Genomic DNA, 22,934 nt, shown 5'->3' on the forward strand with positions numbered 1-22,934 from the left:
CGGAGTGAAACACACAGTTTTCATCTGTTACGTAGTCACGTACCAAACTACTAAATATGGATATCGGTGTAAAGCTGAGGTCCTCCACATTCATAATAAGTAATAATTTAATCAAATAATTGCATTAGTGAGGTCACAGCCCTCGTCAAAGTTCACCGAGGTTCCATCGATTCTAAGAAATTATCCAGAAGTCATATTTTCGGCCGATTATCAGCAAATTTTATGAAGTTAATATTTGCCCCAGGAGTACTTGACCTCAGCTTTCCAACGAACCCATACACGCCCGTGTCCTCGCCACCTTACTGAAATGAAATCCGAACTACGAAACCTCATTGTTCGACTTTTGGCCACTTACAACCAGCCAGGTATGGAAGATCAAAAATGTCTGAGACTGGTTTTGGGGCCTAGGCACCAAGGCCTAACTAGGCATATATAAAAAAGTCCCGGAAAAAATAGCGCCGACTTCGGTCAGTCGAAATTCAAAAGAATCCCTCTAGATGATTTAATTAACGAATTATAGTCTCTGCCAATTTAGTTAATATTCTGTTCCGAACTGAGAGAAGATTCAGTACGTCTTTCGACGCAATTTAAAAATTCCATCAGGCTACGGTGACAGTGGTACTGGCACAATGTCCTATAAACAAATACTACACGTATTAATCTAGCGAATCATAATTGAAAAATAGATTTAAATTCATCAATAGACTAGCACGTATGCCACTCAGTGGTGAGCTGAAAACAAAGCATAACGACGTTCGACAATTCAACGTCGTAACGTTATACTCTTGGCGAATGATTCGGTGACTTAGTTTTCCCATTAAAATTATTCAATTTACCAAAAACAAAATTCGAATTCTCAACCGATAACATGAAAACACGCTTCGAAGCATCATTAACGTTTGTTAGACTCGGAAACGTTGGCCCGACCGACACCAAGTTTTTATCTCCAACCATTTACTTAAATACGTAAGAAAACTTTGCTTCTGCAGTAAATGGTGAAAAAGTTTCATAAAAACTTGCAATCGGTTGGCCACCACTTTCCCAGTACGAAAATCTTAAAATTTAACATAAAACAAAAGTTTACGCTGTTGAAGCTAGCAAAACTACAACCAAAATTCTAATTAAAAGCATTTTTTTGTACCTGTCCATTGGCATCAGTGTAGATAACGTAGGGAGCGTTAGGGGGTACATTATTAGATGCTGCACAGTATAATGAGAATAAGCACCCCCAATGTACAATATATTTTTTTGTAACATAGTGCATGCAGTGGCGGCGATCAGGCAATATAACGTTTCACAATTTTTTTTAAATTTTTTTTTTCAGTGTGACGAACCGTAAAACAATGTGTACGTAAAGAAACGAAACAATTTTTGGATGTTCGATCGATGAGTAGCAGAGTTATTTGTGTTGAAAAGTGCAAATTATAAAGAAATTTTTTGATAAACAAAACGTTCGTAGAGATAGAAAATTAACAAACGAAGTAAAACGAAGAGAGTTTGTTTGTTAACCGAAAATGTTAACATTTCGTGTCCATTTGATGTTTTGTGTTAAGTTTTTGAAAGCATGTAAAAATAAAAGCAAAATTTCAGATTAACATGCTGAGTTGTTATGTAAATTAAAATTGAAATTAAAAGCGCGAAACAACAAAAAATCGAACAAAATAACGATCGGTTCAAGATCAGTTAGTAGTTTGATCCCCTGTCATGTTCATTCCAGATTTTTTAGCGTCAATTTGGCTAGGAAAAATTAGAGCCTAAGTATTCTAGAGTGCCTAAAATATCACTAACCGTTTTGCTTGTTATTTCTTTCAAGTTGTTCAAGGGATCATTCATAAAATACGTAACGCTTTTTCAGTGCTGTCATCACAACTAAATCCTAAATAACTCGAGAAATACGCGCTGTGTGAAGTTAAAACCATGTTCTTTCCCACCATTTAGGAGGTTGAACATAGTTTTGTCTCCGTAGGTCGCGTATTTCTCGACTTATTTAGGATTCAGTTTTGATGACAGCACTGAAAAAGCGTTACGAAATTTATGAATGATCTCTGGGGCGACGTATCGATCATATGTAGGAGTGACAAGGGAACATTCCTCTCATAAGAACAGCAACAAATTTCAACTGAACGAATCAGACTGATTCAATCAGTATGAACAGGAACACGAAGCAGGGCTTACTTTAGAGAATTTTAATTCTGAAAATTCCGAAAATTCTGAAAAAATTCCGAAAAAGTTCCGAAAAATTCTGAAATAATTTTTCGGAATTTCTCAGAACTTTTTCGGATTTTTTTCAGAATTTTCGCAATTTTCAGAATTAAAATTCTCTAAAGTAAGCCCTGACACGAAGCACTATCGATTGAAATATTTCAGATCAATACGAGAATACTTAAGAGCCAAACTTACCCAAACGAAATTTACACACAAAATGTGGATCATCACAAGCGGTCAGGCCTCACTCATAAAATATGTCACGCGTGACAACTATTTGCATCTCTTACTATCACATTTTCAACCATATCTTTTATCTATTTCGCACATATGTTTTTGAACGATCCCTCAGATTTTAAAACTACCAACTGATCTTGGAAGTAATCGCAAGTTTTGCACAATTTTTCACTGATCAGTAGTTGATATAATATCCGGAGCCTGAGGTAGAGTTTGAGACAGACGAGAAGAGAAACTATTCAGAATGAAGAAGATAATTCATTTAGTTCGACAGGTACAATGGCAGGTGTTTTTCTCTAAATAAATGCAGTACAAATATGACTGTGAATGGGACCATAAGCGTGAATTACAAGCACGTAAATCCATTGAAAATATATTGTTCACGTCGTATAAAGGGAGGAAAGTATAATGAGCAGTTAGAGCAGTGTATGGCAAATACGGATACCAAATTAAGCGATCACACATAACAAAAAAAAAACTTTTACTATTCGGCCCAATGATACATTTAAAAAAGACAAAGAGCTGAAGAATTGCCGAGGGGTGCACACGCACATGCTGAACTGATTTACGGGACAAAATTGCAATATTCATACTGTCCAAAGTGCTTTTGCCCCCTCTGAGAAATGTTTCTATTTTGCTAAATCGAAACTGAAACACTGGAAAGAGTGCACTAATTCGAAGACAATAATGGCTGAGCTTTTCGGATTTTTTTTTTTTTATTTGTTTTCATGTGTGATGCATAACTTACCGCTCAGTTAATAGTTAATTTGTGCGAAAGGTGATGAGGATGCTAAACGTAGCTGTTTGGCGCACAACATGGATTGGATTGGATTACTTTATAATACAACAGACATGGTATAACTTGGGGCCAATCTGAAAATATGAAAATTTTGATGAAACTTTAATTTTTCGTTTTGCTGTAAGTTCCTCCGAATGATTTGATCCGATAGTGGATGAGGATTGAAGGCAAAATGAAAAGCAATTTTTTTTTTAAAGGACGGATATGAGAAGTTTTGAATGGGCACTACAGTTTTCTTTTATGCATTTTTGATTACATTTCGAGAAAGAGACAGAGAGAGATTTTAATTTCGGAAACTGGTGAATCTACACGACGATGTTTCACTATGCGTAGAAGCCTTGACGATGCCTTAGAGTATTTATGCAAGATTTTTTTGTGTGTGTGTAATTAACAAGTTTTCCTTTTACTTTTCCTAACCAGTCTCAACATGTTCAGATGTTATATCAACTACTGATTTTTCGTTGCATGCAAAACAAGTAAAGTTTGTTTTTAAAAAAAAGTTTGAAGTCAAATTAAAGCAAAAACGAAGAAGGCAAAATTTAAATTATTTAGCCAAAAGAACTTCTTGTTCGTCTCAGATCGTTAAATAAATTTTACGATTTCTATTTAAACATAGAATGAATTAGTGGAAAAGAAATAAGCCAAGGGGATGGATTAAAGACACACTGTTCTACATTAATATGATAAAACACACTCTTTAAGGCGGCACTTTAAAGCTGAAAGCAAATACAAAAAATTATTCGTCATTTTTCTGTTTATAAAAGGTATTACAATGAAGTAAACACTAAGAGTTCTTCACTAAAAAAATTTAAACGAATAAAAAATAATTTTTAAAAACAAAACACATAACCAACATTACCATTATTCTTCTTATCCATTTTATTTTTGGAGAGGGTATTAAAGGAGTTAGTGTCGGACAAAATATTTTGCAATTTACTGTTACAAGTTAGTTTTGCTTGGTCGTAAGAAGGCACACAAGTTTTGTTTTTCTTTTCTTTTTCTACAGCGGCAACAGCGGTAGATAGGGTAGCAGCGGCGGCAACACACACAGCATACGGCAACACGCTCTTGTATTATTATTGTTTTTTTTTTAAATCATTTTACAATGTTCAACATGCTACTATTTCTCATAAAATTCAATGTTAATGGATGAGTATAATCAAACACAATTAGGTTATCACTTAAAGCTGATTGAAAAGTTCTTTTTTTGAATTGCTTTTAAGTCTAATTTGCCTACACACACTGTTGTTTCATGTTTATGTAGTATTGTGTACGGTGGTTTGACATGTAAGCACAGGACCGTTTTTAGGAGTTTAACATTTAAAAATTTGGAAAATTCAGTAATTTCAGCAAAATTCCCAGAAAATCATGAAAAAATTTCAGAATTTGTTGGGAATTTTTCCGAAATTTAGATTTTTTTCCCGACGTTTTCAAAATTCTCAGAATTTTTGGAATTTTCACAATTTTTAGAAAAAAAGGCTGTCGAAAATGTTGAATGTTTCAATTATGAGAAATTTATTGTGAATCACAAGAAGTTTGCTTTCGTTTGTAAACCGAATACGGTTGTGAACGTAGCCAAGGTACGTTGGGTACGTTTAATGGAATCTGTTGGTATATGAAAAAGACCAAAGGTATGTTTATGAACCAAATCCACGCCATTAGTCGTATAAATTTATACGTCAGAGAGAGAGCTTTTTTCTCCTTTGTTACGATCTGTCAGTTTTTCTATTTTGCGATTTAGTATGGAAATGAAAACTAAAATTGAGATATCTTTGCTGTTTTATGTGGTTTTCCATATTTTTTGGACCAAAATGTTTTAAAGTGTGTTTGGAATCGATTGACGTTAACAAAATAATAAAATAGAAACAAATATTTTCACACAATCTGTTAATGCCAATCGATTCCAAACCCATTTTAAAACATTTTGGTCCAAAAAAATATGAAAAACCACTTAAAACAGCAAAGATATCTCAATTTTACAGTGAACAACATCTCAAATGTCTCACTGTCATTTTTTTCAGAGAATGTCATTGTGAATTTGCAATGACACAATAAAATTCTCAGAAAAATTTGACAGTGAGACATTTGAGATGTCGTTCACTGTAGTTTTCATTTCCATACTAAATCGCAAAATAGAAAAACTGACAGATCGTAACAAAGGAGAAAAAAAGTCTCTCTGACGTATAAATTTATACGACTCCGTGGATTGTTAACAGAAAAATTTGTTGTGAGCTTTAAGCTCCTCTCACTTTCAAAAGAGACAAAAGGTATGATTTTCAAAGCTTTCACACTAATATACTGAGTAAATTAGCACGAAAGAAATTGTAAAATTCAGCTTGAAATCGACAACGACAGAGAACAAAGATTTTTTTTAGTGATTTGAAGGTTGTTACATAATAACGCAAATATTTTTCTTTTTCCTAAATTAATTGGTCAAAGCGTCACATGTCAATTTGTGTCTATGTTTACAGAAAACAAAACGGCAAAGGTTTTTAGATCTAAAAGAAGCAGTAGAATCAAAGCGGTTGTTATGTTGAAATCAAATGTTTGTTTGTTGTTTCAATCTTTATATATTTCTACAAATAAACTTTGCGTCGTAATAATGTTCGTATTAATTGGGACTGTGTGTGTGTGTGTGTCTATATATAAAAAAATATTTATCAAATTCCAATAACAATAAAGCGGTGCATTGCAAACCTCCAGAATGATTTTTTTTAATAATAACTTCGGTATAATCTGAAAATACACAAACAAGCTGTAATATGGGTATGGGGTAAAGTGTTAATAAAAAAAATATAAAAATTTGTTCGATTAAAGGTGTCCATCTAAGAGAAACACTCTTAAAATGCATTTTCGAAAACTTTCAATTTAGCAATCTCAAAGACAGAAAAAATTTTTGGAAATGTATACCAAGACATAAATCCAAATTATTGCGAGTTCTGTCTACTTATTCATTTTACTGTCGTCTTTTAGGGATTTTCTGTTACTTTTTCTTTGAACACACCCCGCTAGGGAGCGCTCATATATTACGTAAGCAGTGAGTATGTTTATAGAATCCAGGTTCTTCAAAAGGAATAGGCAGCTTAAGCCTTTCTTTTGATATTTTTAGGAACCCATCCTACTCAAGTGTTTTTACATATTTTTGTGGACCACTAATAAGACCAAAATTTTACCTTAACTTAACAGAACTGAAATCAATGACTGCTGCCTTTTAGATATTGCTTGTCATCTGTTATCGACCGCAGCGATAAAAAGAATCTAAAATTGTTCATTTACCGTTCTTTTATGTAAGTAAATTTATGTCAAAACAAATGAAGTAATTGGTTATTGAATAACATTTGAAGGAGTAGATTTATTGATTTTTATCAGGTACATTATTACCAGATTCTCATCACATAAAAAAGGTTAATTATCGTACCTTTGTGAAATGTAGAAAAATAGCACTGGATATTTGTGCCATCGAACAAATTTTACATAATCACTGTCGTGTTCCCTTTTGATATGCAACATTACAACTATGGGATTTGTCGCACTAGTGCCCTAAAGTCTCTTGTTGAAGCTTCAAATTTGTTACTTATTGACGTTGTCGACAGCATACTTGTCTTATCTGTAACTCTATAGAAATCGTTAATTGAATATTATATCCCAGACATAAACAAAACAGAACTCGGTCTTGGTAAAGTGTAAATGGTAAAAGTTAAATTGAAAGTTTTCGTAAAAATTGCTGTTCAACAAAAAAGAAAATGTAAAACAAACTCATTTTGAGTTAGGCATTTAGGCAGTGCATCTTACCTCCTGCGCTCACATCAGCCGAAGCTTCAACAGAAAATAGAAAAAGAAAAAAAAATCTTTAAATTAAATAAAACGAAGCTGTAAATTATGATACAAAAAATAAAAAAGAAAAACAAAAAAAAAACAACTCAAAGCAATGTCTAAGATCATAGAAAGAAATCACACTTTTTTGTATAACCAAAAGAATAAAAAATAAAAATTAAGAAAAACAAAATCAAAATTTAAGAAAAGAAAAAAAAATCAGCAAAATACAGAGCTATATTAAAGTCGTCTTCTCTTTTCTTGTATAAAATGCGTAAAAAAATCAAATGAAAAACAAACTCATTTTCTGCATGTTTAATTCTCAATGTGATCCAAAGTTTTTTTTTTCTTTCTTTCTTTCTTTGTTTTCTTATCTGAATTTCCAACTATTTGTATATTTGCACACGCAATCCAAAACTCTACTTAGTAATCCATAAGATGATCTGAAGATATATGCTTTCTTATAACTTTCGATCAAAACGATTTTAGATGCGACACTCCAATTCAATGCTGCTAGCAATATATTAGGCCACTAGACCCCTATAATGTCGATACGTACGCAAGACAATCTCAAAATTTACTTTTTACTGGACGGATTTATGATGAAAAGTGTGGAACGAATTATCAAACTTCACAATTTACCAGGAAGACAGTGGAATTCAACGTTTACTAATCTCGTTGAAAAGATGATTCAGAAATGTTCAAAATCAAAAAATTTACGAAAAAAAAAGCTGGTGCTTATCACTAAGTATTCAGTGTGATGGATTCCATCGAAAGAAAACTCACATCCCAAACATAGTTTAACAACGACAACATTGTACCGAACTGGATCTGCTTTGAATCAATATACTTCTTTCCATTATCATCAGTCATAGCCACTATCTTTACATCACATCATCACTGTTTTGTATTTTATATACAGTAAAGTAGAGGCTAGGCTAAAAGAAAAGCGCTACAGCAAAGTGTGTCTTTGTGTATATTATGTGGTCGAAGTACTTAACGAAATAAGTTTCTTAGATGCAAGCAGTACACATAGAATTATTTAACAAATTAAAAAAACAACCACGAGAACCTATTACAAAGCATCATCATCTACTCAAAACAAAATTTTTCGTTGGAAAAAACTCCACTGCGATGAAACATGTAGACAATATAAACGAGTAAATCCTTTAAATAAGTAGAGCCCAAAGAGCCCCTAAAACATCCTTTCTTATAATATATAATCATAATGAGTACAATTAAAGCAGGAATTTCTAATTTAGAACAAATGTAAAATGTGGGAGATGGAAGCGTTGCAAAACAAATGTGTTTTTATCATTTTCTATTTTTTTCTCGGGAAAATAAATAATTTTCTCGTCTAAACATTTTCGCGGGGATAACATTTTGTGTGTATTACAATTTGGTAAGAATGATTTGAATACAAACAAAACGAAAAAAAAAACACAAAATTTGAGAAAAAGTAAAGAATTTCGTAAACATTTAATTAATTAGAGGAACTGTAAGTATGTACACATGAAACAGCAATGATAACCACCAGCTTTTTTGAAGAATGTAGTATAACACGAAAGTATATATATTCACGAGTATACCAAAAGTAATACAAGGTTTTACATGAAAAATGGGATCATAATTTTCATATATATAATAGAAAAAAGGGGGGGATCGATTCACATATTTTTCAAAAACTTTTTTTTTGTGTAACAGGGGAATTGACGTTGGAAACGATGCGAGATTTTCTTCAATTCGTTTGTTATGCTTTTAATCATCCACGATGCACAGTAAATGTCAATAAAATTTCAGCCGAAATTCGCTACAGCTGATTGACTCTGATTTCCAGCTGATTCACTCATGCAAACAAAATTGGATGTACATGTTTATACGGCCTTACCACTACCAGACTAATGAGTGTGCTGTCTAATTCGTATAAACATTCCTAACTAGTTTTGTTTGTATGAGTGAATCAGCTGAAAATCAGTTGAAGCAAAGTCAAAAGTCAGCCTGAAATTTGATTGCCCTTTCCAAAGTTTCTTAAATTTTAATTTGTGATGTTTCCGGCAATAACGATTTTAAAAACGTCTATTAATCATCTCTTATCGACAATGATGAGAGGAAAAAATGATCAACTATAGATCTCTTCGTTTGGTGAAACTGATGACGGAAACGTGAGGAATGGTGGGGAAAAAGTGTGCAAACTAATCGAAACCAACTTCACAATTTCACATAGCAATGCATAAGTGAGTGCGTCCAATTCTTTGAAATGAATGCAAATGACTAAATACGGGGAATTCCCATAGAAGCAAAGTTGGTTGTCATTAGTTTGCACACGCCAGCGGTCATTTTAGTGATCTATTTCCAGTGGTCTCTAATGAGGCAAAGCGAATGGTTTAACAAATGAAGTACTAGATTTAACGTGTTGATGTGCTTAGCAAATACGTTTTGCTGGCACATAGTTAAGTAGACGAGTTACTTGCAGATTTTAGGCGGAGTACTTTTAATTATACCGAAGAAGCAATGTTGACGGTGTAATGAGTGCTACCATTTCTTCCATTATATGGCGACCGGACACAAACTTTTAAATCAAATTTATTTAAATTGAGAACGAAAATATTTCGCATCGCTTCCGAACGTTCGATCATTAAAATTAAAATAGAATGAAAGATAAAAGCGTCAAAGTACATTGTATAATATAATTATAATAATGATAATAATAAAACAATCAATCATGCATATTTTCCAAGCATTATTACAAATACTGCTTCTTTTCTAAAACGTTATCTTCATCAATAGTTTACATAATAATAGGTTGGTTTTTGTTATTTTATAATTTCATATTTTTTTTAAATGTTTTCCTTTTTTATATCAAACCATTCGTTAGTTTTATTTTTTTTTTAATTTTTTACTTTAAAATTTTATCTTTTCTTCTTATTCTTCTGCAAAAATTTTTTTTTAGTAAAATGATAAACTAAAGATTAGAAAACATTTACGTCAAAAAATTTTGTTGTTACTTTTTTTGATTTTAAATTAATGATTTTTAGTATCTAACCTTAAAAATCACATAAAAACATGAACATAAATGACTTAAGTATTTTTTTTAATTAATTTTTTTTATTCCTTTTTTTTGTGCATCATAAAGTGTCCTCCCGATCATGGACAGTTTATGATGACTTGGCAAAGAAAGTAATAAAAAGACGAAAACAAAATTTCTCTTTTCCTTTCTCTTAAAAATAGCATTTTTTTCCTTGCCCATTTAACAAGCTGCCGAAAGTGTCATCCAATATCCTAGCATTTCTTTCGAATTAAATTCTCCAGAAAATTGTGTGTCATAAATTCCATGGCTAAGCAAATCGTGCTGATGGTTCTTTTATTCATTTGGAAATTATTTATTCAGAAGTTTCGACTTTTCAATTACAAATTGGAGTATTTCATTTCGGTGTAGGCACTTATGGGGCACGCAGAAAAAAGTTTCATATTTTTTTTCGCCATCAAATCAGTTGATTTATTCTCATAATTTTCTCTCATTTTTTTCAATTTCAAATTCATAAAAAAAGGCACCGCTTTGTCGCACAAGAAATTATTACCGTTGAGCATGATGGAGTGTATTTTACGCATCATGAATGCATTTGGTTGCGTCCGTCGCTTCGTTTTTTTTTAAACTGTTCTATTGTTCCACCTAATGATGACCACGTTCTTTCAGGCAATTGGCAGCTTTTTAAACCGGGGGTTACGTACTCGCATTATTGTACTATTCGGCATATGGATTTTTAACTTAATTCTACAGTTTTCGTGTGAATCGACTGTAAAAGATTCGCGATTTATAATTTGATTACAAAATTGCCATATGCGGCATATAGAAGTGCCACTAATTCCGACGCCTTTATTATAATACAAAAAGTGAGGAAATTATTCCTGCATCATTTAGTAAGTGTAACCGATCTTTCGACCTGTTTTTACCCGATACAAAGTTAGTGGGCTCCAGGAGCCCTACATTTTTTTGGCAAGAGGAGAAGTATTCGCATAATTCCAATCGTTCATCCATATAAAGGTTATTCGATGAAGTATGACACGAACTCGTTTTCAAGATGGGATCAAAAATTAATTTTCTTTTTTCGATTGAAATGATTTCTTATCACGACACCTTCCAAGCATATGACAATTTTGAGCTACTAATTAGTTCTATCCTCACATTTTAGTACCACAATTTCGTCACTAGAAACAAAATTCATAAATTTTGTACATTTTCGTTGCTTAAATTTCATCTGTTGCACCCTTTCCTTTGACTATACAATTTAAAGCCGAACCGTATAATTCGGCAATCTTTGGAGTTACCTACAAGTGATTTGCCTAGGTTTCCTCTTTTTTGCACAAATATAAAAATGTCCCTGCGTTTTATCCAATAAATTTGTTTTTCCAAAAAAGAAAAGAAATTAAAAACAAAAAATTTCCGTTTTTTTCAATACGAACTAATAATCACATCGAGCCTTAAATTCATCTATTTTTGATTTTTGTTTTTATTTTTTTAAGTAAAAAAATTATTCTAGAAGTAACGAAAAAGCAACAGAAACAGAGATGTATGCTCAGTAAAAGAACATGGGGGCGGGGATTCATCGATATATATAAAAGCTTTTGTGAAGCACATTATTTTCTTCCAATTGAAATTGAAAATTCAATGAAAATATTGCAAACAATAAAGCACATGAGTCAGTAAAATTTTTTTGTTTTATGAAAAATAAAAAATTAAAAAAAAATATTTTTGAAACTAAAAATTAATATTAAAAGCAGTGCATAAATTTGCGATTTTGTTTTTTAAAATTCTAACCGTACCTATACATAGTATTAACTTGCTAAATGCCTAAGCTTCTTAAACAAAGAAAAAAAAAGTTCCCGTTGCATAATTAAACTTTGCACCCTAAGCCGAGTTACGAACATTGGTCTTTAAATAAGATTTAAAAAAAATAATATTAAATTTCGAATCACCCAACAAATATCTAGATACAAAATCGACTAGTGAGTACACATTTATATCATTAAAAAAAACCTTTTTGCTGTTTTTAAACACAAACGCAATCGGATAAAAAGAAGATGTTCAATTCTGGTTCATATATTTATAAAAATGCTGATTATTTTGAATTAAATTTTTTTTTAATTTTTTTTGTATTTTAGCATGCCGTAAGCCCTGAAAGTAAGTTTCACATCACCAGGTAAATAATAAACATATCGTAAAAATGCCGATTAAAACAATGATTTTGTGTTCCGGCGGAAACAAATGACTGTGGTGGTTCAATTCAATTAATTTATGGCGCGAAAAATATTTGAAAATTGAGTTTCCGCAATGTCACAGTTCATTTGTCGACCAACGTGCGAATCATTGTTTTAATTCGTAAGGAACATTTAGCTTTATTTGAATTTGATTCAATCAAAGCTTTAGATCAGACACGAAAACAATGCATTTGTGTTAAAAGTGTTGTGTGTTGTATTTTCTTTCTTTCTTGTGTTTGTCAGTGTTTTGTGTGTGCTTCAAACAAAATAGATTTCGTTCATTGAAATAACATTTTTTTTTTAAATAAACAAAGGTGGTTGTTCCCTTAGAGGTTAGTTTGCAAAATTAAACCATAGCCAACTATTAACAAAACTAAATTTCTTTTTTTTTCGTTCATCGAACATAATGTCACCACAAGGTAATATAAAATGACTAATTAGCTTTCTAAACACATAAAAGTTTTTGGGGATAGATAAATGTGTGTTGTCGTAAGGTTTTGTTGTGTTTGTATTAGCAGAGTGTGTAACATTACTGCTAAAATGGGAATTAAAAAAATGTAAAAAAAAAAGTTTGAAACAAAGCAGTTGGTTTGAAAAGTTTTTGGTTTTAAAAATTTTGTTTTTTTGTTTAGCGTTGAAGTAAACACTGACGGTTCGAAACATTTTTTTGTTTTTTTTTGAAATTAAATAAAAAAATCCAAACAAACATTATGCGAACAAAGCGGCGACTCGCGTAAAAATAATTCAATTTTTGTTGTTGTCAAATATACAAGTAAATATATATAGCGATTTATCTACAAAAAATACAATTATTAAAGAATATTAAATGAAAAAGAAAAAAAAAATGTTTTAAAACTAAATGCCATAATTATGTTTGAACAGAGCGGACACTTTTCAATATATTTTTAAATATTTTTTTTAAATTTTTTTTTTCAATTTATTTTATTTTTGTTTTTAGAATATTTTAAGTTCATTTCTTTTATTTATAAATGCATCTTATGTTCTAGGTAAATTGTTTATTGTTTTATACAATTCAAACAACTACAAACGTAAAAGAAAAATCGACATAATTTTGTGAAATTTTTTCTTAATTAAATTAAGAAAATTCAAAATTCATTTCACAGAACTACAACGATCTATTTAAGAAGAAAAACAAATTAAAGTCTGAATGAGGAGGATGAGAGGATGCTAGTTATGAAATTAGGGGGATGATGTAGTAAGCATAACAAAGAAAATCAAAAAAAAAATAATCAAAAATCATGTACAGGTTGAAATTCCTTGCGCAAAAAAAAATTATTAAAATTTCCAAAAACAAAGTATAGAATACATCTGAGTTAAAATATGTTTTTTCTTCGACCAAAATGACTTGGATTTTTATGTATATAATATATAAATAACACTACTACTTCATGCATTATATAGTTTTTGAAGCATTAAGTTTTTCTGTTGTTACTATTTAATCGATTTATTTTAATTTATTTGTTTTTTCTCCTTTTAAATTATTTCTTTTTATATTCATCTCTATGACATAAATTGTTTTATTTACATAACGTTTACCTACTCATGAAACGCATTTTATTTCTATCTCTCTCTCTATCTGTTCAAAATGTTGCTCGTCTAACCAACAACATTATCGCAAATCCCTAAATTTATTTTTAGTTTTTTCTTCTTTTTTTTAATCTTTATTTTTAACGATGTTAAATATTCATCGTTCAGTTAAATAGCAAAAATCCACAACATTTACCATTGAAGGAACGTTCTAACACGGTTTTTTTTTGGTTACAATATTGAATAACCAATAAAATACGAAAAGAAATCAAAAAAATAAATAAAATTAGGAGAACAACAAAATGAAAAATAAAAAGACAGAACCAATGGGATATATTACCATTTATTAAGTTTTGTTTTTTTGGAAGACTTCAAATAGTTAAAGTGAATCCATAAAATGAATATTTTAATCTGAGAATTGTTGGATGTTGTTTCGTAATATACTATACGTGACATCAGTGCTTTAACAATTTAACGAATGGGTCGTTAAAATAGTTGTTTTTCACGGTAATTTTCGTGTAGAAATAAAATTTCAAATCCAATTTCATTTTTGTTATAATTCGCTAACGTACTTTCAAATTCAAAAAGCTTTGTGTAGTCACACGTCCTTTATTTCTTGTTACGATAATCAAAGTTAAAATAGATCGACTACTGAATTGTAAAAAAAATTAAATCGACCGCAGCACTTTGTTGTAAATCCCTCTTCCATTCAAAAATGAAGCAATAAATGTTCATTCTCAAAAAAGCGTTCGATTCCTCCGATGAGCCTACAATGTATCCTTCAAACGTTCTGACGTTTTCTGTGAAGAATTTTATCCATGCAACAAATTTCGGCAAGTTTAAATGCAAATTCAAAATGGAAGAGTGGAAGAGAGATTTTCCATTGAATACAAAACAACCAATAAATCGCAGACCATATTCACTTGGATTGACTAGATTTTCTTTATTAAGAGCACAAAATTATATAGATACCGAACCGGTAGGATCCGAAAAAGTCGAAAAGCTTTTTTAAACTCAATACTTGGCAAAAAATATATAAAAAAATAAATTCTTTTGTCCAAATTTTGGTAAAATAATTTCTAAAATTGCAAAAACAAAATTACATTTTCATTTGGTCCAAAATGAAAACACACCAAGAAAAACATGTTCATAGCAAAAAAACACGAGAGAGTCAATCTCTCTGTTACCACAAAATAATAATCAAAACTCGACTTTTTAAAATTTCATAAAACAGAAAAATCAATTTTATTACATTGAAAAACTAATGATCAAAGCTTAAGTTGATATTACAGACAAAAAAAAACAAAATATTAATTCGATGAAACATTAAAAAATATTGAATACAAAAACAAAAGTTTTTCACACCCTGATACCATCAAGAACAAAAAAGTTTACTTAAAAAAAACCAAAAAAATTCTGATTTTTACTAATAAATATAAATAATAATAAAAAACCAAACGTTTAACTCAAGAACAATCATTTCAATAATTTTTTTTTAATTTAATAATTAGATTTTAAAAGCTACAATAAATCTAATCAAATTCCATTTTAATTTCATTTTTGTTTCTAGTTTTGTCAAATCAAGTGTACCGAGTGTCGTGTGTGTTTTAACTTCTTCTTCTTTTTTAACTTTCATGTTACTCATGTACCTAATGCAATATATATATAAAATACACCTAGCAAGTAATGAAGGAAAGTAGAGTTATATAATAGAGAATGTCAGTAAAATTAGTTTCGAAAAAGAGGTAATATAAATTGTGCAAACAGTTATCTGAATTGAACAGAACAGTAACACTGGTAAGTGGTTAGCATGTATATAGGAATATATAATGGGATGGTGGTGGTGATGGAATATACATATTTATTTAGGATCGCAATGATGGCTGGTATAATTACAGTAATAATGACGTTGAAATCTCTTATGGCAGATGATCATTGAGACGAAAAAAAAAATTATAAAATATACTCGTAATCGTTTACAAATTAAAATTAACATTGACCAAGAACTTAAGAATTAAATTAATTTAACGTAACGACGAAAACAAACGAAAAATAAACAAACGATTTTTTATTGAGGAACGACAACATTGGTTATAATAAGTTTTTGTTTGTTTTTTTCGTTTATTTTATGGGCAAAGTGAATCTATCACAGTGACTTGTAATCCCTTTCCTTCAGCTCAAAACTATACTTTTTCTCCTACTTCCCTTTATTTAAGTTTTAATTATACGTTTACAGACAACCATTTTTTTTTTTTTAATATTAGTTTCTTGTTGTGGCGTTGTTTTGAATTCCGTGAATTTTTTTGTTAGGAAAATATCACAGCTCATAAAAAAGAGGTTTTTCTTTTACAATCATTCGTGTCACATAAAGAACAATTATTTATTCTTAATGCAACTTTAGTTTAACTAAAACAAACAAACAAATTTTTCAAAAATGACTCAACTAAAAATTAAAAATTAAAATTTATTTAAAAATGTTAAATCAAAAATTTTTGTGCGATTTTTCAATACAATCGTCAGATTAAAATTGCACCGTTTGACCGATTAAGTTTCATATTTTTGTAAAATTTATATTTTAATTTTCTGAGGCACTATTTTCCATCTCATTTAGAGACTCCATATTCGGTCTCTATTTTTCATTCCTTTTTTCATATTTCTTAATTGTTTCTTTTTAAAGAGATAGTGCGCGTTTTTTTAAGTAAAATTATGTACCGTAAATTGATCGAAAATGACTGTTCAAATCGACGAAATTCATCTACGACGTTTTCATCTTTTTGTACGGATTCAAAACAACGGCCGCACCAGGATTAACAGACTGTACTGGTTGTGCTGTGGGCATTGTTGGCATGCCGGGCATAGTTTGCTGAACAGACGGTTGCAAGTGATGGGCTTGCATAGCTGCAGCTTGTGCAGCACCGAATCCGAGTGGATAACCTTGCAGACCGGGATAGAAAAAGTTTTGCGACAATAGTTGTTGCTGGGCAGCGGCTGCAACGGCAGCCGATTGCAACGGATTCGGTTGTAGGGCGGAGGCGGCCGTTTGAACATGTGGTCGCAAGTATTGATGTGGTGCTTGAACGAACATTGGTGGCGGACGATGAGTCAGTGCAGCTGCGGCAGCATATTGAGACTGGGACACAGCAGCTGACATTTGTCGAGCCACATGAGCTTGATTTGCTGCCACCATTTGATTGTGTGCAGCTGCGGCTGCTGCAGCCGCAGCAGCTGGATGTTGGGATTGAGTTTGTGCTTGGGCTTGAAAATGGTACTGGGTTTGGTGCTGATGGGGTGTTGGTGGTGGAAGATGAGTTTGGGGTGGCGTTTGAATTAAAGCTTTATTTAAGGCAACGCCCGTATAACTTAAAGCGGTTAATGGTTTGCCCGAGTATGCATTCGATGCTGCAGCCATTTTTAAAGCATTCGCATAGTTTTTCTGTGCTACTTCCTTAGCTATGGTTGCTGGGTCTGCATAAAGAGATTGTGTGGATGAGGATGCGGTTAATGGGTGACTGTAAATACTAGCATTTGAATAGGCCGAATATGGTATACTTGGCGTTGAATATGTGGCTGTACCGTACGGTACAACCGCATATGGATTTGTGCTCGGTAAGGAAGATGGAGGTTGCTGGTGATTGGTTGGGATTGTGATCAATGGCGGACTAATAACGGATGTTGCTGTTGCTGACAATTCAGGTGTCGGTGTGCTACTTGTATTTTGTTCAGGTTTGTCAGTTTGTTCAGAACTAGCTAAATGATTGTTAAACGAATGCTGTGGCGATGATGTTACAACAGCATTACTGTTACTATTGTTGGTGTTACTATTATTACTATTGTTTACGATAGCATTAATATTATTATTAGAAATTGGATTTGCTGTGGATGATTGTGGATTTGTAGTTGAACTTGCTGAAGGACTGGGACTAGGGTACTCACATGACACTGGTACAAATGGTTGTTGCAGTTGCATTAACTGTTGATAAGTGGTGGCGCCTGGTTGATATACTGGAATGCCTGATTTCTCAGCAGCTGGTCGTTTGAATGGTACACCCATACCGGCAAATGCCTGGAAAAAAAAATTGAATCGAGAAAATTAACAACCGAACTAAACCGTCGTCTTAAAACTAAATTGGAAAGAGAAGTCAACTTTCTTAAGAGGTACGCCAGTCGAGACTGCTTTTTGTGCGAATAGTCATTTTACAATAGCTTTGGCTATTCGCCCACAGTGAGCTGTTCGCTTCGTGTGCAAATAAGTTATTAAAAAGAGACTGTTTGCACTGTGTGCGAATATCCAAAGTTATTTTAAAATGACTATTTGCACAGTGTGTGGCAAGTCTTATTTCATTTCCAAACGATCAATAATTCGGAAAAAGTGGCATTCGAGCCACATTTCAATCTCCTATTTTCCTGATTGGAAATTCAGAGAAATTGAATATCAAAATGAAAATGTACGTCAACGTTGTGCGCTAGCATAGTGTGTAGGCGGTCGGGTATGTATGATGTAATAGTTGAATAGATTTTAAAATATAAAAGACTTTGATTGGCATAATCCTTTGAATTTCGGAATAAATTTCAACAACAACAACAACAAACGCCGACAACGATATACGATCCGGTGAATGTAGTATATGCCAAAATAATTAGTAATTAAGCCGAATATAATATTTTGACGGGAAATCGAAACGTATACTTACAAAGTTGTCATAGTAGATTGAACCAACTGATTTCATATCCATCTGGAATTATATACGGAATGATATTTGGATTAGTGAAAGTATTTAATGTTTTTAACGTGTTTGCTTATTAACTTTTAATATTACTAGAAATTTCAATTTTTTTTTTTTGTTTGAAATAATTAAATTATGAAAAACAAAAAACAAAACAAAAAAAAAACGAGAGAAAGAAAAAACATAAAAAAATTAGTTTTTCCAAAAAAAATGAAATATTTCTCCGTATCATGAATCTTAAATATTAATATAAAGTTATGGTTCAAGCTTTGAGTTCAGTTGTTCGATCAATTATTTCGGTTATGCGATTTACTTTCCACAGACTTTCAGATATTTAATGACTTTAGAGCTTACATTTAAAAATTGGAAATCAAATAACTCCTCCATTCGTTAATTGCAACTGAAGAGTCAAATTATTTGATACATCAATTCAAAATGTTTCTCCGCCGAACTTCACAGAATAAAACCATTCAATGTAAGTTGTTTCTGCACACTTTAACGTGAATGGCTATTTTACCTAATGAATGTAAATCACTCAAGCGATGAAAGAACACAACAGGTATAGCCGATCGAAAAATGCATTTTAAACGCACTCACAATTTATGTCAAAATAATATGAAAATGAGTGCGTTTCATTGGGAAATCAAATTTTAATGTACTCAGATACAATGAAAGTGTAAAACGGGTATGGTCTATTGTCCGCCCGGAGGACATAAAAATTTGATTTTCGTACTTAAACTTTCATATTATTTTGACATAAAATGTGAGTGCGTTTAAGACGAATTCGCCGATCGACCATACCTGTTCTAGACTTTCATTGCTCAGATACAATGAAAGTCTAGAACAGGTATGGTCGATCGGCGAATTAGTCTTATACGCACTCACATTTCATGTCAAAATAATATGAAAATGAGTGCGTTTAAGTACGAAAATATAATTTTTATGTCCTCCGGGCGGACAATAGACCATACCTGTTTTACACTTACATTGCTCAGATAGACCATACTCTCTACTCCATACCATACGACAATACTCTTATACTCTTTCATTGGGTCTAATATCACTGCGAATGACATAAAATTTTTGAAAACGGACTTTATTCCACTCATTTTCATATTATTTTGACATAAATAATGAATGCGTTAAAGATAAGTCGACCAATTTTGATTTACTTTCATTGATTTTACCCAAAGGCTAGTGGATGCGTTTCATTCCGCTAAGTATTTTCCAAATTTCAATACTTGTGGGATCAATCAATGAAAGTGTAAAACAGGTATGGTCTATTGTCCGCCCGGAGGACATAAAAATTTGATTTTCGTACTTAAACGCACTCATTTTCATATTATTTTGACATAAAATGTGAGTGCGTTTAGGACGAATTCGCCAATCGACCATACCTGTTCTAGACTTTCATTGGGATCAATGTCCCTGAGAAGTGACGTCACTTTTTAGCTACATTGATATCCCAAGTATTGACAGTAGGAAACCAAAGTCGTACTTCCGTCTGTCAGCTTGAATAAGAAATTAAACAAAATGTTTCCCGAATTCCTTCAATCGACCAACGAACAACTGACATCCAAATATTGATTACAAAAGTCTTTGTTTTAATTAAATACAACACTAGTGACAATAACTAAAGGGGGATTAAAATTAATTAGAATCTCAATCATATAATGGTTTTGAGTTTAAGTTGCAAGAATGCTTCTGTGATCTCAGACGCGCTCTGTTGCCTATGTTACCTAAAAATTTGTAAAAATTTTAATCCACAGAAAATTGTTGCGACAAATCGGGCAAGTGGAATTTGACAAAAGAAAAAGTTTGCCGTTTTTGCGGGACTGTAGAGTTTCTTGTATTCGGAATCTGGTTGATTGTTTTTCCATTTTCAATCGATTAAAAATAAAATTAAAAGAAGCCATTGGCAACAGAAAATAGTAAAAAAGCCACAGAAATTTGATTGTTGTTTTTGTTGATAAAAGCTTATTGACGCAGGACCAAAACTGCGATTATTTGTTGTATCTCTAAAACACTGTGTGTGTTATCATGCAAATTGAATCAACAACGGAAGACTCGAAATATATAATACACAAAAGCAACCGTTTTGTTTTCCATAATAATAGCAATGTTTCTATTGCAAATAGAAATAATTAGAAAAAGCATTATTGAAAGCCCTGCATACGCTTGGCTGTTGTTTCTTTTCTTAAATTTGTTTCATATCCCGATAATGCAAATAAAATCAAAAATACGAAAATTAAAACAGTTTGAAAGCTTTCAAGTGTAAAACAAAGCTTGTTTTAAGTAAGAACATGAGCTTCTATACTTTAAGAACGACCCACGCGCGCATGCTAGCAACTTCACTCTGAATTTTGTTGGAAAGTCTGTGTGTAAACGATTTTGCAGAAGGTGAAAGGTGAAATAAAATAGGATAGAAAAAGGGCTGTAATTTTTGTGGAAAGTAAAATTAAGCCCAACACATGCACTGAGAATCCAAATTGAATTTCGAGAGATTCGTAACAAGGTTTTCCCATTAGAGAAAAGAGTTTTTCTTAGACACGAGTGGTACTGACTGTCTTAGTATTCAAATTGGTTTCAATTCATTCGAATTTACTGAAATTTCGTTGGAAAACCATAATCCTAATTATGTAAAGGCCGTGACAGTGACTTGCACGTGTTTAAGGTAATCTCACTCAAATCAATTTGGTTTGTGAAAATGAAAATTATTTCTACAAAAGTATGACGCTTGAAGCCGTGTGGTGTACTTATGTTAGTAAAGTGGTAAAGTTTTGTATTTCTATGTAGAGAGTGCGTAACGACGTGTGCTTCTTATCTTGATCCTTTTAGGGGAAATATCGCCTGAAAATATTTTCCATGAACAGAGTCAAATGTTCCTTTTACGTAATGCGTCAGGAAGTCTTAGAATTGAGAATTTGAGAATTATTTAACTAACTTTCACCAAATTTCATTAAAAAAGTCTCTGAATTTTTAGTGAAATTTGGTGAAATTTAGCGAAATATTTCTCAATATAGGAGACCAATAGGAAAGATTTTTAGATATTATTTTGGCGATACTTCATGGCCTTTTTTTAGATTTCTCCACAGAGATGAAAAAATTATTTTAAACGAATCGTCATTACGCATCCTCCTACACAACACAATCCATTGCATTCTACTAGATTTAAGGTTCCATCCACCCATCATGCATTAATTTCGTCTACGTAAAACATAAAGTCACAAGGCAAATAAAATGAAATAAAATAGCAACGCAGTACCAGTTGATACATGTCATTTTCGGCGGCCCGTTTCTTTCCTAATTCCAATGGAAGATTTCCTGCTAAAGCGGCAGCAGGTATAGCAGCCGAAGCGGATCCAGGTTGTTGAATGGTTGGAATAGAAGCCGATGATAAAACAGAACCAGTGGCAGCAGCAGCAGTTGATACAGGTGCGGACTAAGTTTTGTTTTTGTTTTTTAAATGGATTTTTGTGCGTTTAATTTGGTTGGTTAGAGCACAAGCCAAAAGCGGTTTAAAATTTGTGTATTTGTTGTATTGATACAAAATAATTTTTTATTGTAGAATTGGTCCATCGAAGCAATAGAGGCGCGCGCACAACAGGAAAATAGAAATAAAAAGAAAAACAACAACCAAATTAGAATTTAATAATAAAAAATAATTTTTATTTTTAGAAATTAAATTAAAATTTATTTGTAAGTAGTCCTCTTTGGGATGAGAATAGAAAGAAGTTGATTTATTCTTCTAATACTGAAAAGTCAAAAAGCAATAAAATTTCTACCGAAGATCAATAACGAAATTGCTGAGTTAAATATCAAATGTGTTGGGAGCAATAAAAACCAATGTATCACACTTGAAACGTACAGTCTACACTGAGATTCAAGTCACAAAATTTATTTGTTTCTCATGTGAAAGTAATAAATATTTCGAATCAATGAGTCCTGCATGGCGAGCATCTGTAACCATATAGACATTTGATACTATCGAAACATTTGCCATAGTGAGCTGCTCAATGTGAGCGGTTAGTAACTGCCAAAAATTTGTAGTTCTGAAAAGTCTTTTAGAAATGGCCAGCTATCTGTTATCGTCAGAAACGTTGAGGTATTGTCCAGAGACATTGCTTTTTTATACATCGGAATGAATGTTAAAACAATCGAAGTACAAGATTGGAAATCTAATTCCAGACTGGCTTTTTAACAAAAGAAGTAAAAGATTGAATAATTAGATCGTGATACGTTTGCTGTTTACAAAAATCATGGTTTTGCTAATGGAAAACTAATGGAATTGATAAAAAGAAGTAGGTTAATTTGCTCAACCAACGTTCAAAGAAAACATGAAAGAAATTCTT

General features: G+C 31.9%; 1 protein-coding gene across 12 annotated transcripts in view; it reads right to left on the reverse strand.

Moving 5' to 3' along the window:
• Window positions 1–15,345: 15,345 nt before the first annotated feature.
• The window catches only part of LOC119082642 (chromatin modification-related protein eaf-1-like), a 269,989-nt gene continuing 262,400 nt past the window's right edge, over window positions 15,346–22,934 (reverse strand). For 6 of the 12 annotated variants that reach the window (XM_037192213.1, XM_037192214.1, XM_037192215.1 and 3 more), the window contains 3 exons: window positions 21,848–22,024; window positions 18,550–18,591; window positions 15,346–17,921 (listed from right to left, as the gene is read on the reverse strand). In XM_037192213.1, the coding sequence (XP_037048108.1) occupies window positions 16,614–17,921; window positions 18,550–18,591; window positions 21,848–22,024 (1,527 nt within the window). In that variant the 3' untranslated portion in view covers window positions 15,346–16,613. The remainder of the gene's footprint in view (window positions 17,922–18,549; window positions 18,592–21,847; window positions 22,025–22,934) is intronic. The other 6 variants (XM_037192217.1, XM_037192221.1, XM_037192218.1 and 3 more) reach the window with 6 other exon arrangements.

The sequence above is a fragment of the Bradysia coprophila genome, unplaced genomic scaffold, assembly GCF_014529535.1.
Source record: "Bradysia coprophila strain Holo2 unplaced genomic scaffold, BU_Bcop_v1 contig_476, whole genome shotgun sequence".
NCBI lineage: Eukaryota > Metazoa > Arthropoda > Insecta > Diptera > Sciaridae > Bradysia > Bradysia coprophila.